This window comes from Drosophila grimshawi, unplaced genomic scaffold (genome assembly GCF_018153295.1).
Source record: "Drosophila grimshawi isolate 15287-2541.00 unplaced genomic scaffold, ASM1815329v1 contig_311, whole genome shotgun sequence".
NCBI lineage: Eukaryota > Metazoa > Arthropoda > Insecta > Diptera > Drosophilidae > Drosophila > Drosophila grimshawi.
Genome location: NW_025063098.1, coordinates 17045016 through 17067467, shown reverse-complemented (window position 1 = coordinate 17067467; position 22452 = coordinate 17045016). Strand labels below are relative to the sequence as shown.

Here is a 22452-nt window from a genome sequence, read left to right as displayed (position 1 = left end):
GAGTTTGGTTAAACACATAGTTATATTTATAAAGGGTATACATTATTGTTGTTTTTTTTTTCACTTCACTTATTCCAACAATTTTGCTAGTTATTGAAAGTGTTCATAGTTTTGAGCAAGGATTCATAATAATAAATGTTAATTGATTCACAATTACAATTAGTCAGTTATTTTGGGAGCAATTTGCAAAGTAAGTTGATTTTATACTGATTTTAAATGTATATTTTTATTATATTTAGTTAATTAATTGGATTAAATATACATATTCTCATTCACATTCAGTTATTATCGCTTGTGTATTTTCGCATTCGCCTAGTTTAAATGTTAGGGATACGCATAGCTAAAGTTTCCAAAGTTGAATCTCTCTCTCATTGACCTAGACTAACTAGCTTTGTAAGTTAGGCACATTTTTTACAAAAAAAAAAAGTCTTAGGTCTTCTACACAGCAGACTTTAGCAATTAGGGGTTGTGTGTGGATTTCTTTTGACAGGGGCTTTTCAAAGTTTCCTCTTTTTATTTGGCACAAGTTAAGCATATACATAAATATATATATGCATATATTTATATATATATATATATATATATATATGTATGTATAGTTTACGATTATTGTTGTGGCAATACACATGATACATATTCCTATGTATGTACATAAATATTATTGCTGTTTTTATTGTAATAATTTAAGTAATTTTCCTTTTTCTTTTTGATTATGAATTTGATTTTTGAGCAATTGAAGGGTGGATATGCATAGATGAACTTGAAAAAACAATACGTAGCATTATGCTGTTTATACTGTGCATACTTGTAATAATTAGTTAGATTGTTTTGTTTGTGTTTCTTTTTGTTCGTTTATAATAGATTAATGTTAAATTAAAGAGGTATGAAAATTCACTAAACAGTATTTACAGCGATTTATCGATGGCGATAGATCATAATTAAATTATTGCTTATATTTGGAATAATATTTGCCACACATCATCATCGATCAACTCGAGTCACCACTATAGATTTGATAATCTAATCGGACCATTCATCGTTGTCCGAAGAAGTTCCTTCCTCTTCGTCGTCCGACTGAATGACTGCGGCACGTGCCTTAAGTGCAGCATTCAGTGCATCTGCCAAAGCATCAGACTTTTGGGCCGTTCTGCCTTCCATGGCCTGATCGGACAGTACACGTTCCGACACTGGCTTGAGAGCAAAGCCTCCGCGTATCTGACCCAACAGATCGTTACGGGGATCGCTGCTGCTGCTGCTCGTGCTTACAGGCTCAACTGACTGCAAGTGGAGGATATGGTATAGATATATTTTGGAGGACAGCCTTTTCAATCACTCACCTTTAACGGTTTGCCCTTGCGTATGGCATCCATTAGCGCATTGCGCGCATCTGGCTCTGCTGACGGCGCCTGGGCTTTGCTCGCCTGAGCTGTAGCCTGCGTCGCTGGGATGATTGGCATCTCCGCCACGGGCATGGGTGGGGGTGGCGGAGGTGGCGGCGGCGCTACCGCTGGTGGTGCTGGCGGCGGTGGTGGCGGCGGCTGCAATAAAATTGTTTAATTAAACAAAAATAAATAGCTTTTTATGTAAAAAATTACCGCTGCTGCTGGTGGACAAACCGCTGATGGTGGTGGTGGCGGCGGTGCCATATTAATGGGTGGCGGTCTGCTGGGTGGTGGAGGTGCGCGCGTTGCTACCGTTGCCATTGGGGTAGGCTGCTGCCGCGCCGGTGGTGGCGGTGGTGCAGATCTTTGGTTGCCATTTGTTGACTGCAAGAAAAGAATATTTAATTGGAATACAATAATAATATAAGCTCTGCTCACATGATGGGGATGACGACTGGGCACCGGCGGCGGCATATGTGTTGTGGGCGCTGGTTCACTTTCCGTTGGCGATTCAATCTCCTCCTGCTTAACCGAGGCCAGTACATTATTGCTCTGTATAAAGTCATAGATGAAGGCACGCGTATCCCGATCGTTTAGTTGCGTTTCGGAAACGCCTGCCTTGGCAAAGAACTTGGTGAGCATCTCGTCGCTCTCATTGCCCGTCAGATCGAAACCCTTGTCCGCATCCCAGCCGACATGGCTGATGTGCACGAAATTCATTGGTGTGCTAATGTCCTTTTTGGTCACCTTGGGCTTCTTATTTTTGCCCGCCGAACCGCTCAGTCCAAAGTTGCTGGACAAGAAGTTCTTTGTGGGCGCCGGCGCTGGTGCTGGCGTTAACCTAACCGAACTGATCTTATTGTTGCGCAGCTGCACAGCACCGCTATCCGCCGCCGTCGACGTCGTGCTCATCTTGCCCTGCATGGCAGGCGGACGCGCTGGCTCTCGCGGTACAGGCGGCATTGGTACATTGGGCGCCTGTTGCGATTTCTGGCGGGATCGCTTTTCCAAGCGCTTCCGATTGCGTGTCTCAATTGTGGCGTCCATCGTGCGAAAGAACGAATCGCATTCATCTTCCGAGATGAAGTTCAAGCCCACATTACCGTCCTGCAAATGGAGAAATCAATATTCTTCACATTGTTATTCGTTTTTTTGTTTGTTAGGTATTCGAATTCGACTTACGCTGCCCTCGAAGGTAAGTAGAAAGGGTCGCGACTTGACAATCTGTATGCCATCGTAGACCTCATGCTCCCAGATCAGTTCGTTTTTAATCAGGCAATAGGCGCGCAGAAAATAGGATCGTATGGCGCTATCCTTCACAAAGCAAACGACGCCCGTATACTTCTTCTTCCAATGGGAATGGGCATTTCCCTCCGTCTTGTAGATCTGCACAACGGCAGTATTCAAGGTCTGTAAAAATGTGTAACAATGGCTTATTAGCATATATTGCGTTATCAACGAACAGGCGAACAATGTAAATATATATTAGAGCTGTCTCTCGCCGATTAGCCAAGAGTAAGCGCACCTTAAATTTGCGTCTCATTTGAGAAACAACACAACAAAACAACACAAAACAGAAGTCGAAGTGTCGTGGACTGTGAACCGTCGCGCCTGAGTTGAGAAACTCATCTGACTTTCGGTTTTGTGCTTTGGCCCGAGCTGGGCCTTTGGCCATATGCTGCTCATCTGAATACCGATTAGACATATTCACATTCACATTCACATTCAAAGACGCATTTGCATTTGCAAACCAAACTGTCAACTGCATCGCTAATCTGGCCACTTATGATGCCCAGCACGTCGTCAGGCAACAATTGATAGCAATGGGTTACACAGGGAGAAAAGCATTGCAAGTAAGTGCAATTTGGTAAAACATACTGCATATGCCTAGAACGATTTGCTCAAAAGTGAGCACAATAAGGCTACAAATATCAATACAAAAAAATATAATTGTAGTGAATTGCTTTAAATAAATACGTTAAATAAAAAAATATTTTTTTACGGATTGGTAAAAGTTGTCAAAAGCCAGCTGAAAGCATCTGCAAGCCCATAAAATATATATATTCGTGATCAAAATCACTAGCCAAGTGGATCAAGCCTCCGTCTGTATGAACGATCGGATCTCAGAGAATTGGCTTGAACAATAATATTAATTCCGGGGCTATAAAAATTGTTGAATATATTTGCTGATTAGGATTCTGGATTTCAATCGGTAAAAATGCGGTTCCGATTCCGTTTTTGGTTTTATCATTCTTCATTTTTTTATTGTCAACATCAATATCAAATTGTGATTGGTTTTCTCTCTGTGCACTCGCCAATGACGGACTGACAACTGGCTACTGGCAAACTGGTGGACTCCATTGGGAGTCTCTGGCAGACTTGCACAATATGCACTGTGTTATTCCGTTTCGTCTGCGCAACGGAAATCGTATTTGTGGTGAGGTGATTTGTAGATGGCATTTTTATTGGCAACACGAAGGAAATGCTGGCGACAGCGGCAACAATAACTTGGGCCACCAAACTGCCGCATTTAAAATCCTTGCCTTGCCAAATGTGTCTATAGGCATTTCGTGTGCTGCAAAAGAAGCAAAAATGTTCAAGACAACAGCATATAAATCATTAAATCGATAACAAAGAAGAACTTCAACTTTCAAGAGTTTCTAAATTCCAAAACAAAAGATCATGAAATATTATGATGGGCTGACAAATGGAAAGCCCGATGAGCAGAGCTGTAAATCAAATGTTTTCTATTTATCTATTGCTTGACGAGGAATTCGCAAAAGTTATTTGTCTTTGAATATTGTTTGGTGTTAAACAAAGACATTTTGTTTGTTAACCTAGCTGTGTAATTCTCTTAGAAAGAAGATTTAGTTATTAATGCTGAACAAGAATATGGCAGGCTAAGCTTACATTGTAAATACACTTTTACGTGTTGAGTTATTGTCAAAAAATGATGCTAATACCTTTTGTTATTACACTTTTTAAGGCCAAACAACTTTTTGCTAATATGCATGTAAAATGGCACGCTTTTATTTCTGTTAAAATTCTACAATTAAGTATCTTTAACTCTAAGTTCAAAAGTATTTGCTTAATTTTTAAAACACAGACCGTAGCTATCAACAATGTGGAGCATATTGTTGTTGAAAATAATTACAAAATCAGTCGTACTCAAAATTCAAGAGTCTCCAAATCAATATAATTATTAAATGACCAAAATTTATTGTGCTTTTATTGAGTTTTGCCGGCCATGGCCACACAGCACTTGACATTTGGCCAAAAACAGCTGGCCATGACCGTACGGTGAAGCACACTAAGTAATTGACCGAACTTGTCCCGGCCAAAAGAAGAAAATGTTTATGCAACACCAAGGAAACATTGAGCATTTTTGTAACAGAATCATTTTCTTATTTTCTGTTCTTATTTTATATGATATTGAAGGGTTACCAATCCATTTTGGACCATATCCCCAGAAATTTCATAAATAATTCTCATTTTCTTTTTAATTTTAAATGTTGATATTACATTAAGTTTTTTTTTTTTTTTTTGTGTAAACAGACTGATATTTGTTGACACTAAATAAATAAATTAAAATACCTTTCCAAAAACTATATATAACACTTAAGCATGGATAAAAGCTATAGAAAAATGCTCGATATATACAAATTAATAGTGTGTTGGCTTGTATTAGGTAAAAGTTGCTAATGAATATATATTTGAATGCATACATATTTATGTATTTCTTTATCACCAAATGACGACGACTCATTTTAGCTAAATATATGATATGTGTGTCTCCCCACAGCTCTTTCTGTGACCTCTGCGTGTCTGTGTAGAGATAAAAGATACGTTGACGTTGTTGTTGATGGTTGTTTTGTTGCCCACGCGGCGCAAGTGCGAAATTGTGAACATATTTGAATTTTTATTGACGCCTTAAGGCATGTGTGTGTGTGTATGTGTGTGTGTGTGTGTGTCGACATAAGTAGCATTGTAAAATGATGTCTTGCCTTCTATGTACAAACGACTTGGCTACAAGCTGGTTGATGTTGTTGTCGTTCTGTTGCAGCATAAAATCGATGGCAACAACAACAGAAATATAACTGGCCGTAACAGCTCAGCTTGGCTAAGTCTATATACAAATGCATGTGTGTGTGTGTGTTGAGGGCAAAGGGAGCAATGGAGCGCATTAAAGACCAGCTATAACAACAACAACAACTAGGAACAGCAACAGCAGCGTCTGCAAAACGGCAACACTTTGAAAGCCAGACAGACAAAAGGCAAAACAGCAACTTAAAACAGCAATTAGAAAGTCCAGTTGCCAGTTGTCTGTTGCCAGCTTGCCGAGTTAGTTGGTCAACAAACAGAAAATAAGCGTACACAAATAGCAGATGTCAACAAATGAGCGACAAATGGATTGCAACAACAACAACAACAACAACAGCAACAAACTATGAAGTAATTCTGCGAGAGGTTATCACAAAACGGAATTACACACACAAAACGATGCCGACGACTGCGACTGCAACGCTGTGTCATTAACCACAATCAGCGTTTTGGGGCGCAATGTGGGCGTGGCTTTCTGTAACTAATCTTACAGCACATTTTATATATTTGTTAATTATTTTGTATTTATTATTAAAGACGTACAAAGAGCTGCGGTCTAAATAATCGTTGATTGCTAATTCAATTTAGATCATTTCAATATTTTTATAAAGCAAATCATTTCCTATTCCTTTCTGTTCCATCTCTTGGAACAGTCAAAAGTACTCCAAAGGCGTTTTCGACAATTCAAAGGTGATAGTTCATCAGGAAGTACTGCATACAAAGTAAAAAATGTATCTTTCCCAAAAAAATTTGAAATAGAAAATGAAATGAAAAATTTCTTATAGAATGGTTTCATTATCGTCTGGTTGGCTTACACGAAAAATTCTGGGAAAACATTGTGCCCGTGCGAAGCCGAAATCTACATAGACATGTATATCAATTATTGATCGTATCCATTTATTTCTGTCGAGCTTAATTTGTTCGCTTGTCTGTCTAACTAAAGGTGCCACAGGTTAAATAAATATATTGAATGCATATATATCTAATAAATATATTTTGATTACATTTATTGTTGTCCCTTTTATATTACTTATTGTAATATAAATATTTGAAGACTCTAAAATAATAATTCGCAACTATCAGTTTCGAATATCTATGTTACATTTTATTTAACATCAATTTAACTTATTTTTTTTTGGTAAATCCAGGGTACAGGGTATCTAGAAGTTGAAAACTGAAGGAGAGCAGATTAAATTGGATGGGCTTACATGTGGGCAAGGGGGGACAATGGGCCATGTGGTGTGTGTCATAAAAGCGAAAAATGTTTTTTTTTTAATTAGACTGTGCCCCAAATTAAACGGGTTCCCATGGGTATAATGGCATGTGATTTCAAAAAATGGAAAATAAAAAGAGCATAAAACATGGCTTATATTATAAATGATGATAAAAATATAAAACTGAGAACCCCCCTTTGAGAAAGCTTGCTCCGCCCCTGCCAGCTGGCTTTGAGCATTTTTTCGCGCAAAGCAAAAGTTGAAAAGCATTTTAAATGTTTGTCAATGGAAAGTCGAAAATTAGCAAAGCGTGAATTACAATTAAATATTAAAGCAGACAGCAACAACTTTTACATATCGTGCAAGCAATATAATTATGAACATATGAACATTTGTACATTTGTTTCGCATCGTAAAATTTAAAGTGTGGTTAACAGCGAATAAATTTGGGACCAACATTTGTTGGGCATGTTTCTAAACGTTCTCTAAGGTCTTTAATTTTGTTATCTTGTGTGTGCTTGGCATTGGTTATGGAATTGCTAAAGTTGGATGGATGGGCCCGATAAGATAAGTGTGTCCAGTATTTGCTCTATACGCATTTATCAATTGCAAACCCTTATCAACATTGAAAAACGGTTTTTATCGTTTCGTTTAGCGCCTAAAAAAAGAGCTTTACAAATAAGCCGAAAAATAAAGACCAACAAATATTCGCTGATAACAATAAAATGGGTTGAAGAATATTTTGCTAAATGCGCCTGTTGAATTACAAATCGCATGAATAACATTTGGAAAATAGTGTCACGGACTCATCTAGTGTTACCAAGGTTCCTTCTTTTTAGCATTCAATTGGAATCCATTCATTATTGTAATTTTAGGCGTCCCTCAACCAAATGCACTTGCAGGAAGCGTTTAATCAAGCTTAAAATGAGGCAAAAATATTGCACACACACACAGTACTACCTTGATATGTGTATAGTAAGCAACATGAACAGATAAGAAGAGAATTTAAAATGCAAACATATCTTTATGATTTATGCAAATTATTATGGATTCAAGAAATTATGATTCATTTGTGTTTCCATTTATACAAAAGGCAGAAGCTAAATTTAATTTCGACTGCTAAATTTGGATAAAAAGTGTCGCATATATTTGAAAAAAAAAATCAAATCTTAGTTTCTAGTCAGTGCTAAAAAGCATTTACGCTTTAAACTCTAACAATAAAAAATATTCAACAATAATGTAAAAATTTACAAAAAGCTAAAGCAAGGTAATGCAAGTATTGACTATCCACCACATCGATGGTGCACTGTACATACATATATTCGTACATATGTTTTGCGTTTTGTGTTTCAATTGCAGAAAAACGCGACGTTCATCGCCTACGCAAAATTAATCATGCCGCGTTATTCACTCTTATATATATATATTCGCATCGCTAAATACTTTTACTATTTGTATGCGTAAATTAATCATGCTGGAGAGACTCACCTGGCACTTGCGGCCCAAGAGCCGGAAAACGGCATCATTTTCATCTGGGGTCAGCTGTGTGCTGCTCGCATTGTTTTTGGGTCGCGACAGCCCCCCCGCTGCTGCTGGCCCCTCCTGTGACCTCATGCTGCTGCTCGTACTGATCATTTATGCGGCGGCGCAACGGCTTTGCTGCTGTATATTTGTATATTATTAATGCATTTATTATTATTATTAAACCGCACACAATAAACTCATTAATTGAATAATATAGCCCCAAAAATAATATATATATATATGGAATCACAGTTATTGCAAAAAGTTGTTGGTCAAATGGATTTGATTTATTTTTTTCTTCTTTCGACGTATTAAAATGAGTATGAATGAAAAAGAAATAAAAACAAAAAACGCGCCCGAGACGAAGACGATGAAGAAGAAGCAGCGACAACCGCAAATGGTGACAACAACAACAACTATTGTAATATTGGGGCGCTGGCAAAAGAAAGAGGCAGAAAGGTTGAGTCACAGTTAGCCCCGTCAGTCAGTCAGTCAATCAGTCAATCATCAGTTAGTCAGTTAGTCAATGCGCCAGCTGCGTATTAAACTGCTTTCGGGCTGTGTTTCTTATCTTTGGCAATACCACAATCACTGATTAGATGTATGCATGTGTGTGACTGCTTGTATGTGTGTGTATACATCATAGCCATGCGAGTGAAGTTATTCAACAAATACACAAATACACTTTAGAAATGCAATAAAACTCGTCCAATAAAGATGACTGTCAAATGACGAGATCGATGACAACAACAACAAAAACAACACCTGTCTGCTCGACAACTTAAACCAGGTGGGGTAAAAATGTAAATAGACGCTTGAAAATACAGCAGACACACAGACGGACAGACAGTCAGAGCCCAGTCAGTCACACACAAAAAGGGGTTTCAAGGTCTTTTGGCGCTGTTGTCGCCATGTTGCACAGATTCTAACAATCATTGATTTTTTTCCGTTTTTTTTTTTCGCACGAATTGGTTTGTTTGTCACACATTCTTAGCTCACTCGTTGGTGTTGCTGCTTTTCGCTGCCTTTGGCCTGCTTGTTATTTATTTTTTTTTAGTAGTAAAAATCTTAAAACACCAGTGCAGTGTGGTCGTAGTTCGAAAACAGCAAATTACACTGTTTGCGTCCGATAATCGAGAATAGAGTTGTCATCACTTTGGTTTGTGTAATTCTGTAATCGTGCAACCAGCTGATTATCGATAACGAGCACTGGCCGCAGACTACCAAGCCGTGAATTAATGCGCGCGTTAATTTAAAAGTGATTTCAAATTTGCATATTATTGAAAATACAATTGAGTTTAATTCAACCAAGGCGATTTATTAGTACAATACTCATACTTGCTCCCCTGTACGATGAGAAAAGTGATGGCCAACAGACCAGTGCCCAGACTATCCCCGAATGCCGTCAAATATGGTATCGCCGCGCTATCCGGATCAATCTTAAATATCCATAGAGCATGCACAAGGACATGTGCCGACAACAACAGAATAATCAGTTGCAATAAGCTGGCCACTGTAAAAGCGATAACAAATACAAAATACACAGTTGAATCTAGCGAATACATATAGTCGGCCAAATAGGCCTGCATCAAACTACCGGGTATCGAAATGGCGATCACAAGACGCGAGACACGCGAATAGATTGTCCCATAGCACAGCGCATGCTGCGGCATCTCAAAGATCCTGGTGCCCTTCGGCAGTTTTCCCAGTGGTGTTCGCTGGTGCAACAGCGAGCTCATATTATTCGCTTGAACCGATATCAAATTGCCGGCACTGCCATTGATAACCGGCGAGAATAAAGTGAAGCCATTAAATTGCTCCGCCGAAGCGCCAAGGATAAAGCCACAAAATTCACTGATGCACAGGGCGCCAATCACCGATATCCAGCCATAAAATAGCACAGGACGTGTTTGCGCATTATGTAGAGCCAGGGCGATGCAGAAGGGCAATAGCACCAGCAGATAGGAGCCAACGATGAGCACACTGACCCACCTCAGATCGTAGAGACTGGCGGCGGTAAAGGCGAGCATGCTGACCGATGTCACATCCCCAATTGAGGCCACAATGGGCGTGGCAAAATAGTCCGGATTAAAGCGATAACGCTGCGAGAATAAAATACCCAACAGCAGCGCTGAGTCCAAGATCAAACAGGATGTGGATGCGGTTATAATCGATGCGGAAATCAGTGTAGTCAAATTGCTCAAGTCCAAAGTGTTGCTCACAATGCACTTGATGATCATTGTGAAGATGGCCAGCAGTAAGGAGCTGATGATCGCCTGCACCTGCACCAGTGCCACATTCCCAATGATTATGTTGCGTATATTGGAGAATTGCCGCAAATGTCCCAACGCCGCATGGGTGCAGAGACGCGCTGCGACGCACATATCGAGATTACCCTTCAGGCCGCATAGTCCCGGCACGATCATTGTCAACTCTCGCATCTGCTTGAACACCAACCAGTTCTCCACATTGCCGAACACCACTCCCGCCGTTATCGTGCCCAGGCTGGCCAGCCCGAACGGTATCAGGATCTGGATGAGTGTTGCATACCATGGCTCCCTATACACTTCATCGGCATCCTCATCTAGCTCCGGCAAATTTGGTCGAGCAGCGGGAACGTCAACTGCCTCAACAGTGGGCGGTATCCCTCCACTTGATGAAATCATCAAGCAAAATAACTACAAGTTGTATCAATTTTGTTTCTCCATTTGCCAGTTAAGGCAATGCAAATTATTCAAATATTTGTTCCATTATTTGTGTAGTTACACATAGCAAATGAGATAAACAGATAAACAATTCATAAAAGATTCTTGATTTTTGACAGAATATTTTCATGATCCTAAAAACGTCTTTCAAGTCTCACATTACTTTTTAAATTAGTAGTTCGCTAGATCAGGTTTCATATACACATACAGCCAGTTAAATTTGAAGTTATATGTTATATAAAACATGGCATAGAACCGGAGTTGGAGTCAGTCGAATCAGATCGCTATATCAGCATATATCGCTATATCAATGGATTTTTATGGATTTCTCGATATTTTGACCAAAATTACGCTAAAAAGTAATAGTTTTTTAATTGATAACCAGTGCTCTAAGCAACTTTGGAGTCATATATAATATATAGACCACTTTAGAATATAAGATCATATAGTTACCATATCAGCGATCTATCGATTCATGTGTTGTTGTAAGATCAGAATTAAAGCAATTGTTTTTTGTCGAAAAGCATTTCGTTTTATTAAATGTATATAGATATATTTGTATTAGAAATGTAATCGGCTTAAATCAAAACTAACTACAAATCGCAGAGTGGTAAATTCTCAATACGAAAGCAGCTAAAAGTACACGAAATACTAAAATCAAATAAAGTTAAAATATTAATATATATATATATATATATATATATATATATATATATATAATATGAACGTCGAACGCGCGCGTTTTGAATACTTAAAAAGCAGTGACTATAAATCTTGTTTCATTTCATTTCATTCTCAAATAATATTTGGTTTTGCAAAGGAAGTTCATAAAAAATAATAAAAACGCTTAATAAATGTATGTTTTTTTTTTCTCTTCTCTCTTTTGATTAATTTAGGCCCAACTACTCACAAACCTCAACATTTTGATCATATATATTTAAGTTGTACACATTTTAAAAGGCCTGAAATAATAACTAATATATAATTATTGTTATTATTATTATTAATATTATTATGCAATATATTTGGCTACACACTTGGAACTTGGAGCTTGGATTATAATGCTAATGTTTTAAATCGCTCCACGTTTCTGACTGTGATTTGTGGATTAGAGATAGGGATTTGTTTTGTTTTGTTTTGTTTTTTTTCTACTAGGCTCTCTTATCGAACTAGCTACACTTCTATATAAAGTTTTGTATAGATATTGATTAAGTATATATATTGATATATATATATATATCTATATCAAATAAAACATTCTTTTGCTGATATCTGTGCGTTGTTCAAAATGCAAGACTTTTGTTTTTCGCTTTCTATTTGCGTGCGCCTCCAATGGGCAGCCGAGATTTGGCCACGGGAGCTGTGGATTTGGTTGCCTCCGGCGTATTGTCGAATGTGGAGCTGCGCAGTAGAAGTTTGGGACGCGTCGCTACTGCTCCACCATTCAGCATATTGGAAGATTTCGTTTGCTGCGTCCTCAAATTGGATGTTGATTTGGTCGGTGTCGTCTTTGCCTTTGTCGTTGTCTTCGCTTTGGTTTTGGCCTCATCGACACGCTTCCAAATGTTGGCGATGCGACTCTGCGCCTGGCCAATCTTCGCCGATTCATTCAGACTCGAATTGCTGCGCGATGGCGGCGTTGTGGTCGACACTCGCGCTGCTTGAGCTGCGACACGTGATGCTGCGGCTGCCTTGGCGCTGGCCAGACGTATATTCGTATTGGCACGTTGCTGTCTTTGCTGCTGCTGCTGCTGCTGACCGGCCACGAATCGCTTGGGTGAACTGGTTGGTGTTGCTCTTGTTGCTGCTGTTCCTTTTGTTGTGCACTTTGTGGGCAGCTTGGAGGAGGCGGCTTGTCGTTGCGTGGGACTCACTGCTTCCACAATGGGCACCTGCACATTGGTGTGCGTCGGCTCATCCTTGACAAAGGTGCCCTGACGCTCCAGGCGTGTGTTGCTCACTGTTGTTGTTGTTGCTGCTGTTGCAGTTTTTGTTGTTGTTGCAGTTGTTGTTGCTTTCTTCTTGGCGGGCAGACGTTGGCTGCTGGGCAACGCATTGCGCCTGGCTATGGTCGGGGAGAGCGTCTTCTTGGCCTCCCGCTGACCCTGCATGCTGTAGGGCGAGATGTAGGCGGGCTTCTTTCGGCCACGCACAATCTTCACAGCGGTGGCTGGCGGCAAAGTGGCCTGCTTTATCTCAGCTCTGACAGCAGCTGGCGGTGTTTGAGCGCGACCATGACACGATTCCGTCTCCGAATTCTGTTCACCCTCGCAGCTGGGCGGATCATCCACAGCAGGAGCAGGCACAGCCGGTGTCATCTCCTCCTTGGGCAGACCAATATTGATGTCGGTAATATAGGTAAACTGTTGCATCATGGCGCGCATCGAGGACAACTGTTCGCTGAGGCCGTCATCCGGCTCCAGCTCCTGCTCCTGCTCCGACTGTTGCCCCGGCTGGAGTAGCAATTGCCTGGGACACTCAATGAGCTGGGTCTTGTAGCGTTCGGCGCTGCCACGTCGTCGTCCATTGATGCGTGGCACAGGCGTCATTGGAGCTGCCACAGCCACTGCGGACTCCACAATCTCAATCTGTAGTGTTTCATTCGCCTCTGCGTCCAGGTCGGCCACAGCATTGCTGGTGATGGTGTATGTCTTGTAGCGATCCTTGGCCAGGCGACGCTTCTGCTTGGGCGTCAGCGTGCGACGATTGGGTGAGGGTGTCGATCCTTGCTTCGGTGTCGACTCCGCCGAGCTAAACTCATCATTCATGGTGGCATCCTCCTCCTCCTCCTCCTCATCATCATTGTAATCGCAGCAGCTTTGGAGCACGGTTAGAGTTAATGTTTGATCATCGCCAGCTGCTGTCTCATAATTGGACACCGAAATTGTGGTGGCCATGCTGCAATCCAGTTCGGCATCCTCGGCGACCTCCGATTGTATGCTGTCCACACTGATCATGGAGTCGAGCAGCTCATCCATTAACGATGGCGGCTTAATGTTATCCAATAGATTACAACAACTGGAATTGACACTCTCCGCACTGCCCGCCAGCTGGCCAAGGGCACGTCTCGCCACCAGACCCGCTGGGAATGGCTTGCGTGCAAATCTCGGTGATTTACCGGGCAACAGCAGTTGGCGCAACGAACTCGGCTGGGTGTTGCAGGCGGAATTTAGCGATTCCATGCCAGATGGTGGACACACATTATCCAAATCCAAACTGCTCAACTGGAGCATGTCATCGACGTCGTCGTCATCGTTAGCTGCTTGCAACTGCTGCAGATTCTCGGCCAGGGCGCGCGCCTCGTACGCAATCATTGTCGAATTGGTCATCATGGAGGCACTGGTGCCATTGAAGAGCAACTGCTGTGAATCATAGCTGTGCATCGCTGCACTCTGCACCTGACCGCCCAGCTGGAAATTGAGGCTAACCAGCTGCTGCTGCTGCTGCTCGAGGGAAACTGGAGCTGGAGCAGCACCTAGTTCGCCATTCGTTGCTTCGGAAAAATCCTGTAAATCGGCCGCTTGTGTGGCATCATCCGCATCATCATCGAGACTGAGCGAGGCGAGCTTGGGCGCTGTTTGGCTAATGCTGGGAAAGGACACATCATTGGGACAGGTGTGCTCGCTCCACGTATTGTTGTTGTTGCTGTTGTTGTTTTTGTTGTTGCCCGTTCGCAATTGTTCCGCCGATGTGACAAACTCCAAGGTGAGTCGCTCCACCGATTTCAACATCAAATCGGGATCTTTGTGCTTATCGGCGCTGCAACAGTTGGCTGACTCTGCCACGGGCAGCTCATCCAAACGCACTTGGGTGTCCAGTATAAACGATTGATTCGATTCATCGCTGGAACAATGGGAATCCAATTGATGGTTGGACTGTTGCTGTCTAGACCCAATAACGGTCACGGGAACGTTCGTGTTCGCGATCTCGCGACTTGGAGCTGGATTTTTTGCTGCGTCGATGGCGATGTCGATGTCGTTGTTGGGGATGTTGCTGTTGCTGCTCGGATTGGATGGTATTGGATTGTTGTGGTTGAAGATTGTTGTGGTTGCTATTGCGGGTTGTTGTTGCTGTTGTTGCTGGTGTTGCTTCTGTTTGTCTACGTCTGGAGCTGTTGCTGCTGCTTGTGCTGTGCTGTTGGCACTTGCTGATGTAGTAGCCGCCATTGGGTGACACGGTTCCAATGCAGCTGCAGACGTAGCTTGCGCGTTTTTTGGCACCGCATTGATCTTCTTCGAGATGCCCGTATTGATGCACTCCAGCAGCAGTTTCTCATCCTTTCGTTCCCGTTCCCGCTCCCGATGATGATGCGCATGATGCGAATGATGATGATGATGACGCTGTCGCTTTGCTTGCAACGGCAATTGAATGGGCAGCGAATCGAATTGCTTCAGATTGGGATTGGATTGACCGCTTAACAACTGTTGCTGCTGCTGCTGCTGTTGCAGTTGCAGTTGTTGCTGTGACCTAGCCGGCTCCTTGGACGAGGAGGATGAGGACTTGTACATGCCATTGAGGATGCACAGCTCAAACAGTGACTTGGATTGATTATCATTCGAATCACTCGAATCCACCGAACTGTACGATTCCTGCGGCACCGTCTTCCGCGCACTCATCGCCGAATTTAAGGAGCACGCCGAGCTCGCTGCATTGATAGCAATCGGCTGCGACGAGGAGCACAGCGAACTGGATCGCTTGCTGCTTGAGGCATTTGTGCTGAAGCCAAGATTCGATTTGGGTCTATTACAGCCAGCGGCAATAGCCTATACAAAAAATGGATGGTAAATTAATAAATGTAATTGCACTTGAGTCAAATGACTTTTACCTGACTTAGCAAATTGGTGTCATCCTCCGAGTCAATGGACAAGGAGCTCAGCGAATCATCCTGCCAATGCAGCGGTCGTCGGTTAGCGATCTCTTGTGGTGCCACCGATGCTGGTGCCTGGATCACGTTGATCTTTCCTGCATTCGCTTCGGCAACACTATCAAAATTAAAGAGGAAATTATCAGCTATTGAATAAATCAAATATATATATATAAATATATATAGTTGCGGTCAAAATAATAATAGTACTGATTAAAATAATTGAATTACTCAATATTTTCATAGCTTCTTTTATAATCCCTTCGATTCGTTGGACTATTTTAATAATAGTAGTGCTGGCGAGTCCAAACAGAGTCCAAATATTTAAAACTGAATGAGTATTTTTAGAGGTTTATTGAATAAAATAACATTATAGTAACTTATTCGCTTATTTAAAAGCATCCATTTTAAAATTCTTCAAACCATTCTTAAAAGATACTATTTTAAAAAAAAACTTTAGAAGACATCCCAGAAATAATAAACAAGTAGTTAGAAATCCATAACATAACCCAAACATAATGCAAAAAGTTGAAAGTCTAAGAAATACAATTTGAATTTGACCATTCGAGAAATGTGGGAATATTTTGTAATTGGGCGAATCCAAAACAGGTTTTTTTTTATTAACTGGCGATCGAGAATGTCGCAGGTATGTAAAACAATCAACCAACTCACATCTGTTTCTAAACAGATGTGTTCCGTCATTAAATAGGACAGATCGTCTTTAATGATCTGACCGACTTTCTCTTGTTACGCTATCGGACCAATATTGCAGAAAAGAAATCTCGAATCGCAATCTATATGTGATAATAACGGACGGAATTATGCTATGTATGATATGATAAATATTTCAACAGGACAACGACTCCAGTCAAGTCTCTACGGAATCATTCAAGATCGATGGAGGCAAGGTGATGAGATGACAGGCACAGTCTACAGATACCAACCCCATTGAGACTTGTGGATCGAAGTTATCAAGACTGTTTCAGGTGGTTATTTCGAATGAAAAAGATAAGAATGCTTCACTACTACAATTCCACTACCATTATTTGAATCAATTTAAAGACTTTAATTCTTTTTATTAACATTTTTATAGCAATGCCTTCTTTTAATATTTACTTATCGCTGGAGAATTAATTGCTTGTTTAGCATTTTCCAAAACTGTACTATTATTTTGACCACAAGTTTATATCTCAATTGGGGACTTACCCAGTTATCTCCTGCTGCTCCAGCTGCACCGCTGGTCCGACCAGACTGGAGCCGACAGTTAGATTGGACAGACCAGAGACGACGGAGAAATTGCAGGGGCTATCCTCCACCAGATATTTGCTCATCTCATCGCTGACGGGCAAATAGGCGGGTAATGGATTACCACCTCTGCGCAGCATGTCTATCGGATCAGGATTGTGTGGTGCAGCAACTGTAGCTGCAGCAGCAGCGCCAGCTGGTGTCGGCGATGACTTTTGCATGCCGGCACGAATGCACTGCTGGAGCACACAATCGGATGCATTGGAGGAGACATCATCGGATAGATTGAGTGAGCTGCGTTGCGGCTGCGTTTCTGCCGCAGAGTTCATCGATATGGCCGAGAGATTGGTGTTGCTACCGACTTTGGACAGGAGAGCCGGTGTGTCCTCGGTGCAATAGCTGCGTGTGGTTTCCTCAATTGCTGTTCCAGTTGCTGTTGATGCAGTTGGAGCAGAGGGAGCAGCTGCCACTGTGCGTTGCATGCCCATGTTAATGCAGCTGGCTAGCAGCAGCTCATCCTCGTTATCATTATCGATCTCGCCGACAGCCAGCAACGGTTTGTCATCGTCCGCAATGCTCAGATTGCTGAGGCTGGTCGCGCCGGAGAATTGGGCAGGTGTGTGTTCCACGTTGAAGCTGCTCAGATCATCCTCGAAGACGCTGCGCAACGGACGCGACGCGTTGGCTCCCACACTGGTTGGCAGGGCAACATTGGTAACATCCCGCAGATTACGTCGCCCCGGCGATTGTGGCATGCTCTGTGTGGGCGAATCGGGTAGCTCCGAGGGGGAGATGACACCGCTTGCCAAACGACTGAAATCACTTACCACCGAACTCTTGTCATCACAATTGGCCACATCAACATCCAGCGAATCCATGGAGCTGCGACGCGAGAACATTAACGGTGTTTCCAGCGCTGAATTGGGTTTCGCTGGCACCGTTTCCGATTCCTCTGGCGGCTGCACTTGCTCCTCGTCCTGCTTGACGGTTGGCTTGCCTTGTTTGCTTGCCGACTTGGCGCCAGCCTCATCCAAGCTACTGAGTGAATCGTAGCGACTAAAGTAGCCAGGCGTGCCCTCCTCACAGTAATTGATGGGCTTCTCGGGCGTATAGGAGCCGGATGATAATTTGGTTGAGCTATGTTTGCCGACAACTTGTGGCGCCGTCACTCTAGTCTCCTCCTCCTCGACCTGGTTGGGTTTTATGATCACCTTGGTACCGGTGGCCCCCTCAATATCTGCGGGTGGCATCGTTCCATCCACTTCCACTTCAGTCTCTGTGTCCGCTTTGGCTGCCTGCCGCAAATCCGTAACAGATGCCGCATTCGATATGACATAGGGAGTATCCTCGGTCTGATAGCACTTGACACTGTCGTCCAGAATGAGGAGGATTTCCTGACGTCCACTGGATGTCTTTGTCACCGGCGCCACTGCATCGACTGCCGAAGCCGGCTTCAATTCCGATTCCAATTGATTCTCCGCATAGCGTAGACTGAAATCCGTTGGCTGATCGAGATCCGTTTCCTGATATGTTGTTGTTGTTTTGTTGCTGTTGTGATTCTTGTTCGCCGCTCCTTCGCTATACTTGACGGAGTAATCGATTGGCTGCTCCTCGGTGGCCGCATCGCCATCGTGCTCCATATCCAGCTCCAGTTCCAGCTCAAAGCTCTGACTTTGGCCGGGCGGACGCTGAGCAGCATCGGATCGCATCAGATGCTCATAGGCCGTATCCGATTTGGCCGAGTAAACCGAATCCCGGCTCTCGCTTTTCGTCAGCAGCGCGGAGCGAGAGAGTCGAGAGATGGGAACTGATGGCTGACGCTGACGCATCTTTCCCATGTTGCTGTTGCTGTTGCTGCTGCTATTGCCCTCCAGATTATCGCAAGTCTCTGCATGGCCACGTTCCCCCACCAGTTCCTGTTGCAGCGCCTTCTGTTTGCGCGCCTTGAGCGTCGGCAACTGTTTCAAGCCCATGCTCCGGGCAATGGGATCGAGTTGATCCTGATTCTGTACAGCTGGCCGAAAATTCAATAGATTCTTCAATGCCGATGAGCTGCCCTCCGAGATCATGGCATGCTTTGAGTGTATCAACGAGCGCAACATCGGCACCGCACCATTATCCCAGAGGAACTTCTGATCCTCGGGACAGCGTGCCGATAGATTCCACAATGTGCCGCACGAGTTGCTGACCACCGTCAGACTCTCCGACTTTAGCTGCTGTAGGAGTATGGCCAGGCATTGATGTTGACGCAACACCTGACGATACGGCTCACAGACGGCAATGTGGCTAGACACATTCCGCAAAATGCCGCCCGCATTCTCGATAATCTTCAAGGTCTTGCTGGGTCCTTCATAGCTGAGCATGCCCACCAGAAAGGCCAAGGCACCCTCAACGGCACAGAATTCCGCTTTATTTGTGCTGCAGTGCGCCGATAGATTCCACAGGGCAGACAGAATGGCCTTCAACGTGTTCTCACTCTTGTTTCGCATGGCTGCCTTGGCCAGCGCCGTAACCGTTCCAATCTCATTGAGCACCGCCTTCATGTTGCTATCGGCACGCCACGAGAGATTGCGCAGTACACTTGCGGTCACCTGGAGGAGATCATCGGGTCCGGATGTGTCCAGTTGGGCGACCAGCGCCTCCATAAATTGCTTCTGCCCGCAAAGGAGCGCCTTATTATTCTCATCACCAAATGTGAGGTTGGTCAGAGCCATCAGTGCATAACGACGCAACGAATTGCAGCATTGATCCTCCGGCTTCGGCCCGTGGACCGCGTGATCCAGATGTACCAGATTGGGTATCACCTGAAGAGCACCCAATTCGCACATTGCATGCCGATGCTCCTCATCGAAACTGACCTTCATCAGCGATGAGATCGCCGCCAGCGGATGACGATCCGAATCATCGGCAATTGCCTCGCCGCCACTTTGGAGCAGTGTCTTCAGGAAATTACAATAGTCGACGATCTGGTCGAGGAGACGCAACACTTTCGCCTCCCGCCTGCCGGCCTTCTCATCGGGATGACTGTGCACCACATTGTGCAGTGCGAGACTAGCGCATTTTCTCACCTCCTGGTCATTGTCCGGGGCATGCATCATCTGCACCAGCAGTGGCATGCAGCCGGATCGACGCAGCGTGGCACAGCTCTGACTATTCCCAGAGAGTTCAAGAAACTTTTTGGACATCTCCAGCGGATCATTGGAGCCGAGCATGGAGAGCAGCGAATAGACACATTCAACTTTGGCGCCCAACGTGGCATCCACATCGCTGCTGCTTGTCCACGCCGAACCCTTGGGCAAACGCGGCAGTGGCGGCGGAACGGCAGCTGTATCCCCGTCCAGGAAACGGGAGAGCGTATACGACGGCTCCTTACGGCTGCGGGAAATGTGACTGGCCGAGCTACCCGTGATTGACACGCCAGTTGCTGATGCTGATGTTGATCCCGTCGCCCCAGTTGCGCCCAGCTCCTTTTGTTGCTGCTGCTGCGCCGATTGGCGTTCGAAATTGCGATCGAGACTACGATGTTCACGCATCTCCTGGGCCAGCATATAATCGGGCGGTATGGGATTCTCGTCCAGGAAGTGCTTCACTGGCTTACACTTGGCGCCACCGCCACCGCCACCAGCAGCAGCGCTTTGCGTAAAGTGCAGCGTATTGTCGTCCTGGGTGAACTCCTTCTTGGTATAACCACTCGCCGCGAGCTCATAGTCACTAATCTCGCCATCTCGCTCGAATTTCTTGTCCATTTTCAGTTGTTCGCCGGCAGCGATGCTACCATTATAACCATTATAGCTATCCTCGTAATCTGGCGGCACAGCAGCATCATAGTCCAAAAAGTGTGGCTTACGCTCGGGCACTGCATCCACATCCACATCCACCTCAACATCCACTTCAACATCTACATCAACATCCACATCCACATCGTTGTCATCTAGGGAGACGTTAGCCATGCCCAGCACAATGCTTCTGCTGCTGCTCTCCTGCTGCTGGCCATCCTCAAGCTCAGGCTGCAACATGGCCAATTCTCAATGCTCAAGCCTCAAGTGCCAACACACTCAATGCGCCATGCCCTGCAATTAAAGGGGGAGTGTTGCAGTGAGTGAGTGTTGCGTAATAAATTAAAAGATGAGTGTCTCAGTTAGGCGTCGCCACAAGCGAGTCTTCTATTTATAGCTACAGCCCACCAGCCCGCCATTAACAAGTTGGCCAAATTGGGCCCTTGAGCGAGACGCTCCAGAATATCAGGTGTGAGCTCAAGTATGCGCTCCATAAGCGATTCATAAATAGCAACAGCAATGAGCTGAGATGATAAATACAATCCATAGCAAATACCCTTAAAAGTATTCATTAAATGATGCTTATTCATACTATATCTATTAACAGATTTGAACATCAAAACACCAACAACAAAAAAACAGTAAACCTTCACAATTATAAATATAATTATATAAACTAACTTTTATCACTAAGCATTTAAGATTTATTAAAACGCTGCTGACATGAATTATTTTGGGGCACCAGCCTTAAAAATATGAGAGAAAAAGGAAGACTTCATTAAATATTTAATAATACAAATAACAACACAAGCTTCAATAATTGCGACTATGCAAATAAATATATAAAAAATATACATAAAATATATAAACACAAGCAGCGCTCAGTAAAAATCGATCGTCTCGAGCAAACCTGCAGAGCAGCTGCTTGACAACTGTCAACTGTGTGGTACCACGAAAATGAGAGGCACAATGACCATGTCACTACCTTATCGAGTCCAGCATGAGCCTGGGTTCATTGCTCTCTATCTCTCTCTCTCTCTCTCTTTCTCACACTCTCTCTCCCTCTCTGATAGGCTTCGGGTCCTGGGTACGTCGGCCCGAAGGCAACGCGTCGAAAATTTTGCAGGCATAGCGATCATTATTTGGCTTGCCTTTGCTGCGCCATGTTCTCTAGCAGAATAGAAACCCGATCCCTTTAGGAGCATGAGTGCGAGCAGGTGGTACTGACTTCTTCTACTACGCTTTAAAGGCTTATGAATGTGTGCCAAAAATAGCATCAACACTCAGTCTTTGATATGTATCCTTTTGCAGCGTAGGATAACTTAACTTTTAATCAGTTTGGTAACTGTTTACTATTTCAATTCTTAAGAACACATAAAGAAGAATAAGGAATCGAATAAAATTTCTAGGCATTATTAGTCAAATCTAATTTTTAACAATATACGATTGTTTAGTGCACATCTAAAAAGGGATATCATTGTCTCGATATGCGAAATTGTTTGTTCGAAATGAATTCCTTTGTAGTTTTATACACTTCTTTGATTAATGAAAAAAAAGAGAATTTATGAAATAAACCTTCAAAAGATACACAAGTTTGCAACAGACGGACAGGCTGACAAGTCTATATCGACTCGACTAGTG

General features: G+C 43.3%; 3 protein-coding genes across 3 annotated transcripts; all 3 read right to left on the bottom strand.

Moving 5' to 3' along the window:
• Positions 1-597: 597 nt before the first annotated feature.
• Positions 598-8359, bottom strand: LOC6567366 (neural Wiskott-Aldrich syndrome protein). The gene is made up of 6 exons (XM_001993940.3): positions 8186-8359; positions 2565-2792; positions 1821-2489; positions 1596-1766; positions 1338-1538; positions 598-1278 (listed from the first exon to the last, which is right to left on the bottom strand). Exons 1-6 carry the CDS (start codon positions 8330-8332, stop codon positions 1021-1023), a joined length of 1674 nt encoding a protein of 557 aa, XP_001993976.2. The 5' UTR covers positions 8333-8359; the 3' UTR covers positions 598-1020.
• Positions 8360-9518: 1159 nt separating this feature from the next.
• Positions 9519-10897, bottom strand: LOC6567367 (solute carrier family 41 member 2). The gene is made up of 2 exons (XM_032740099.1): positions 9819-10897; positions 9519-9734 (listed from the first exon to the last, which is right to left on the bottom strand). Exons 1-2 carry the CDS (start codon positions 10885-10887, stop codon positions 9520-9522), a joined length of 1284 nt encoding a protein of 427 aa, XP_032595990.1. The 5' UTR covers positions 10888-10897; the 3' UTR covers position 9519.
• Positions 10898-11905: 1008 nt separating this feature from the next.
• On the bottom strand, positions 11906-21105 carry LOC6567368 (adenomatous polyposis coli homolog). Its single transcript, XM_001993942.3, has 3 exons — positions 16997-21105; positions 15752-15908; positions 11906-15689 (listed from the first exon to the last, which is right to left on the bottom strand). Exons 1-3 carry the CDS (start codon positions 21049-21051, stop codon positions 12240-12242), a joined length of 7662 nt encoding a protein of 2553 aa, XP_001993978.2. The 5' UTR covers positions 21052-21105; the 3' UTR covers positions 11906-12239.
• Positions 21106-22452: the final 1347 nt, after the last annotated feature.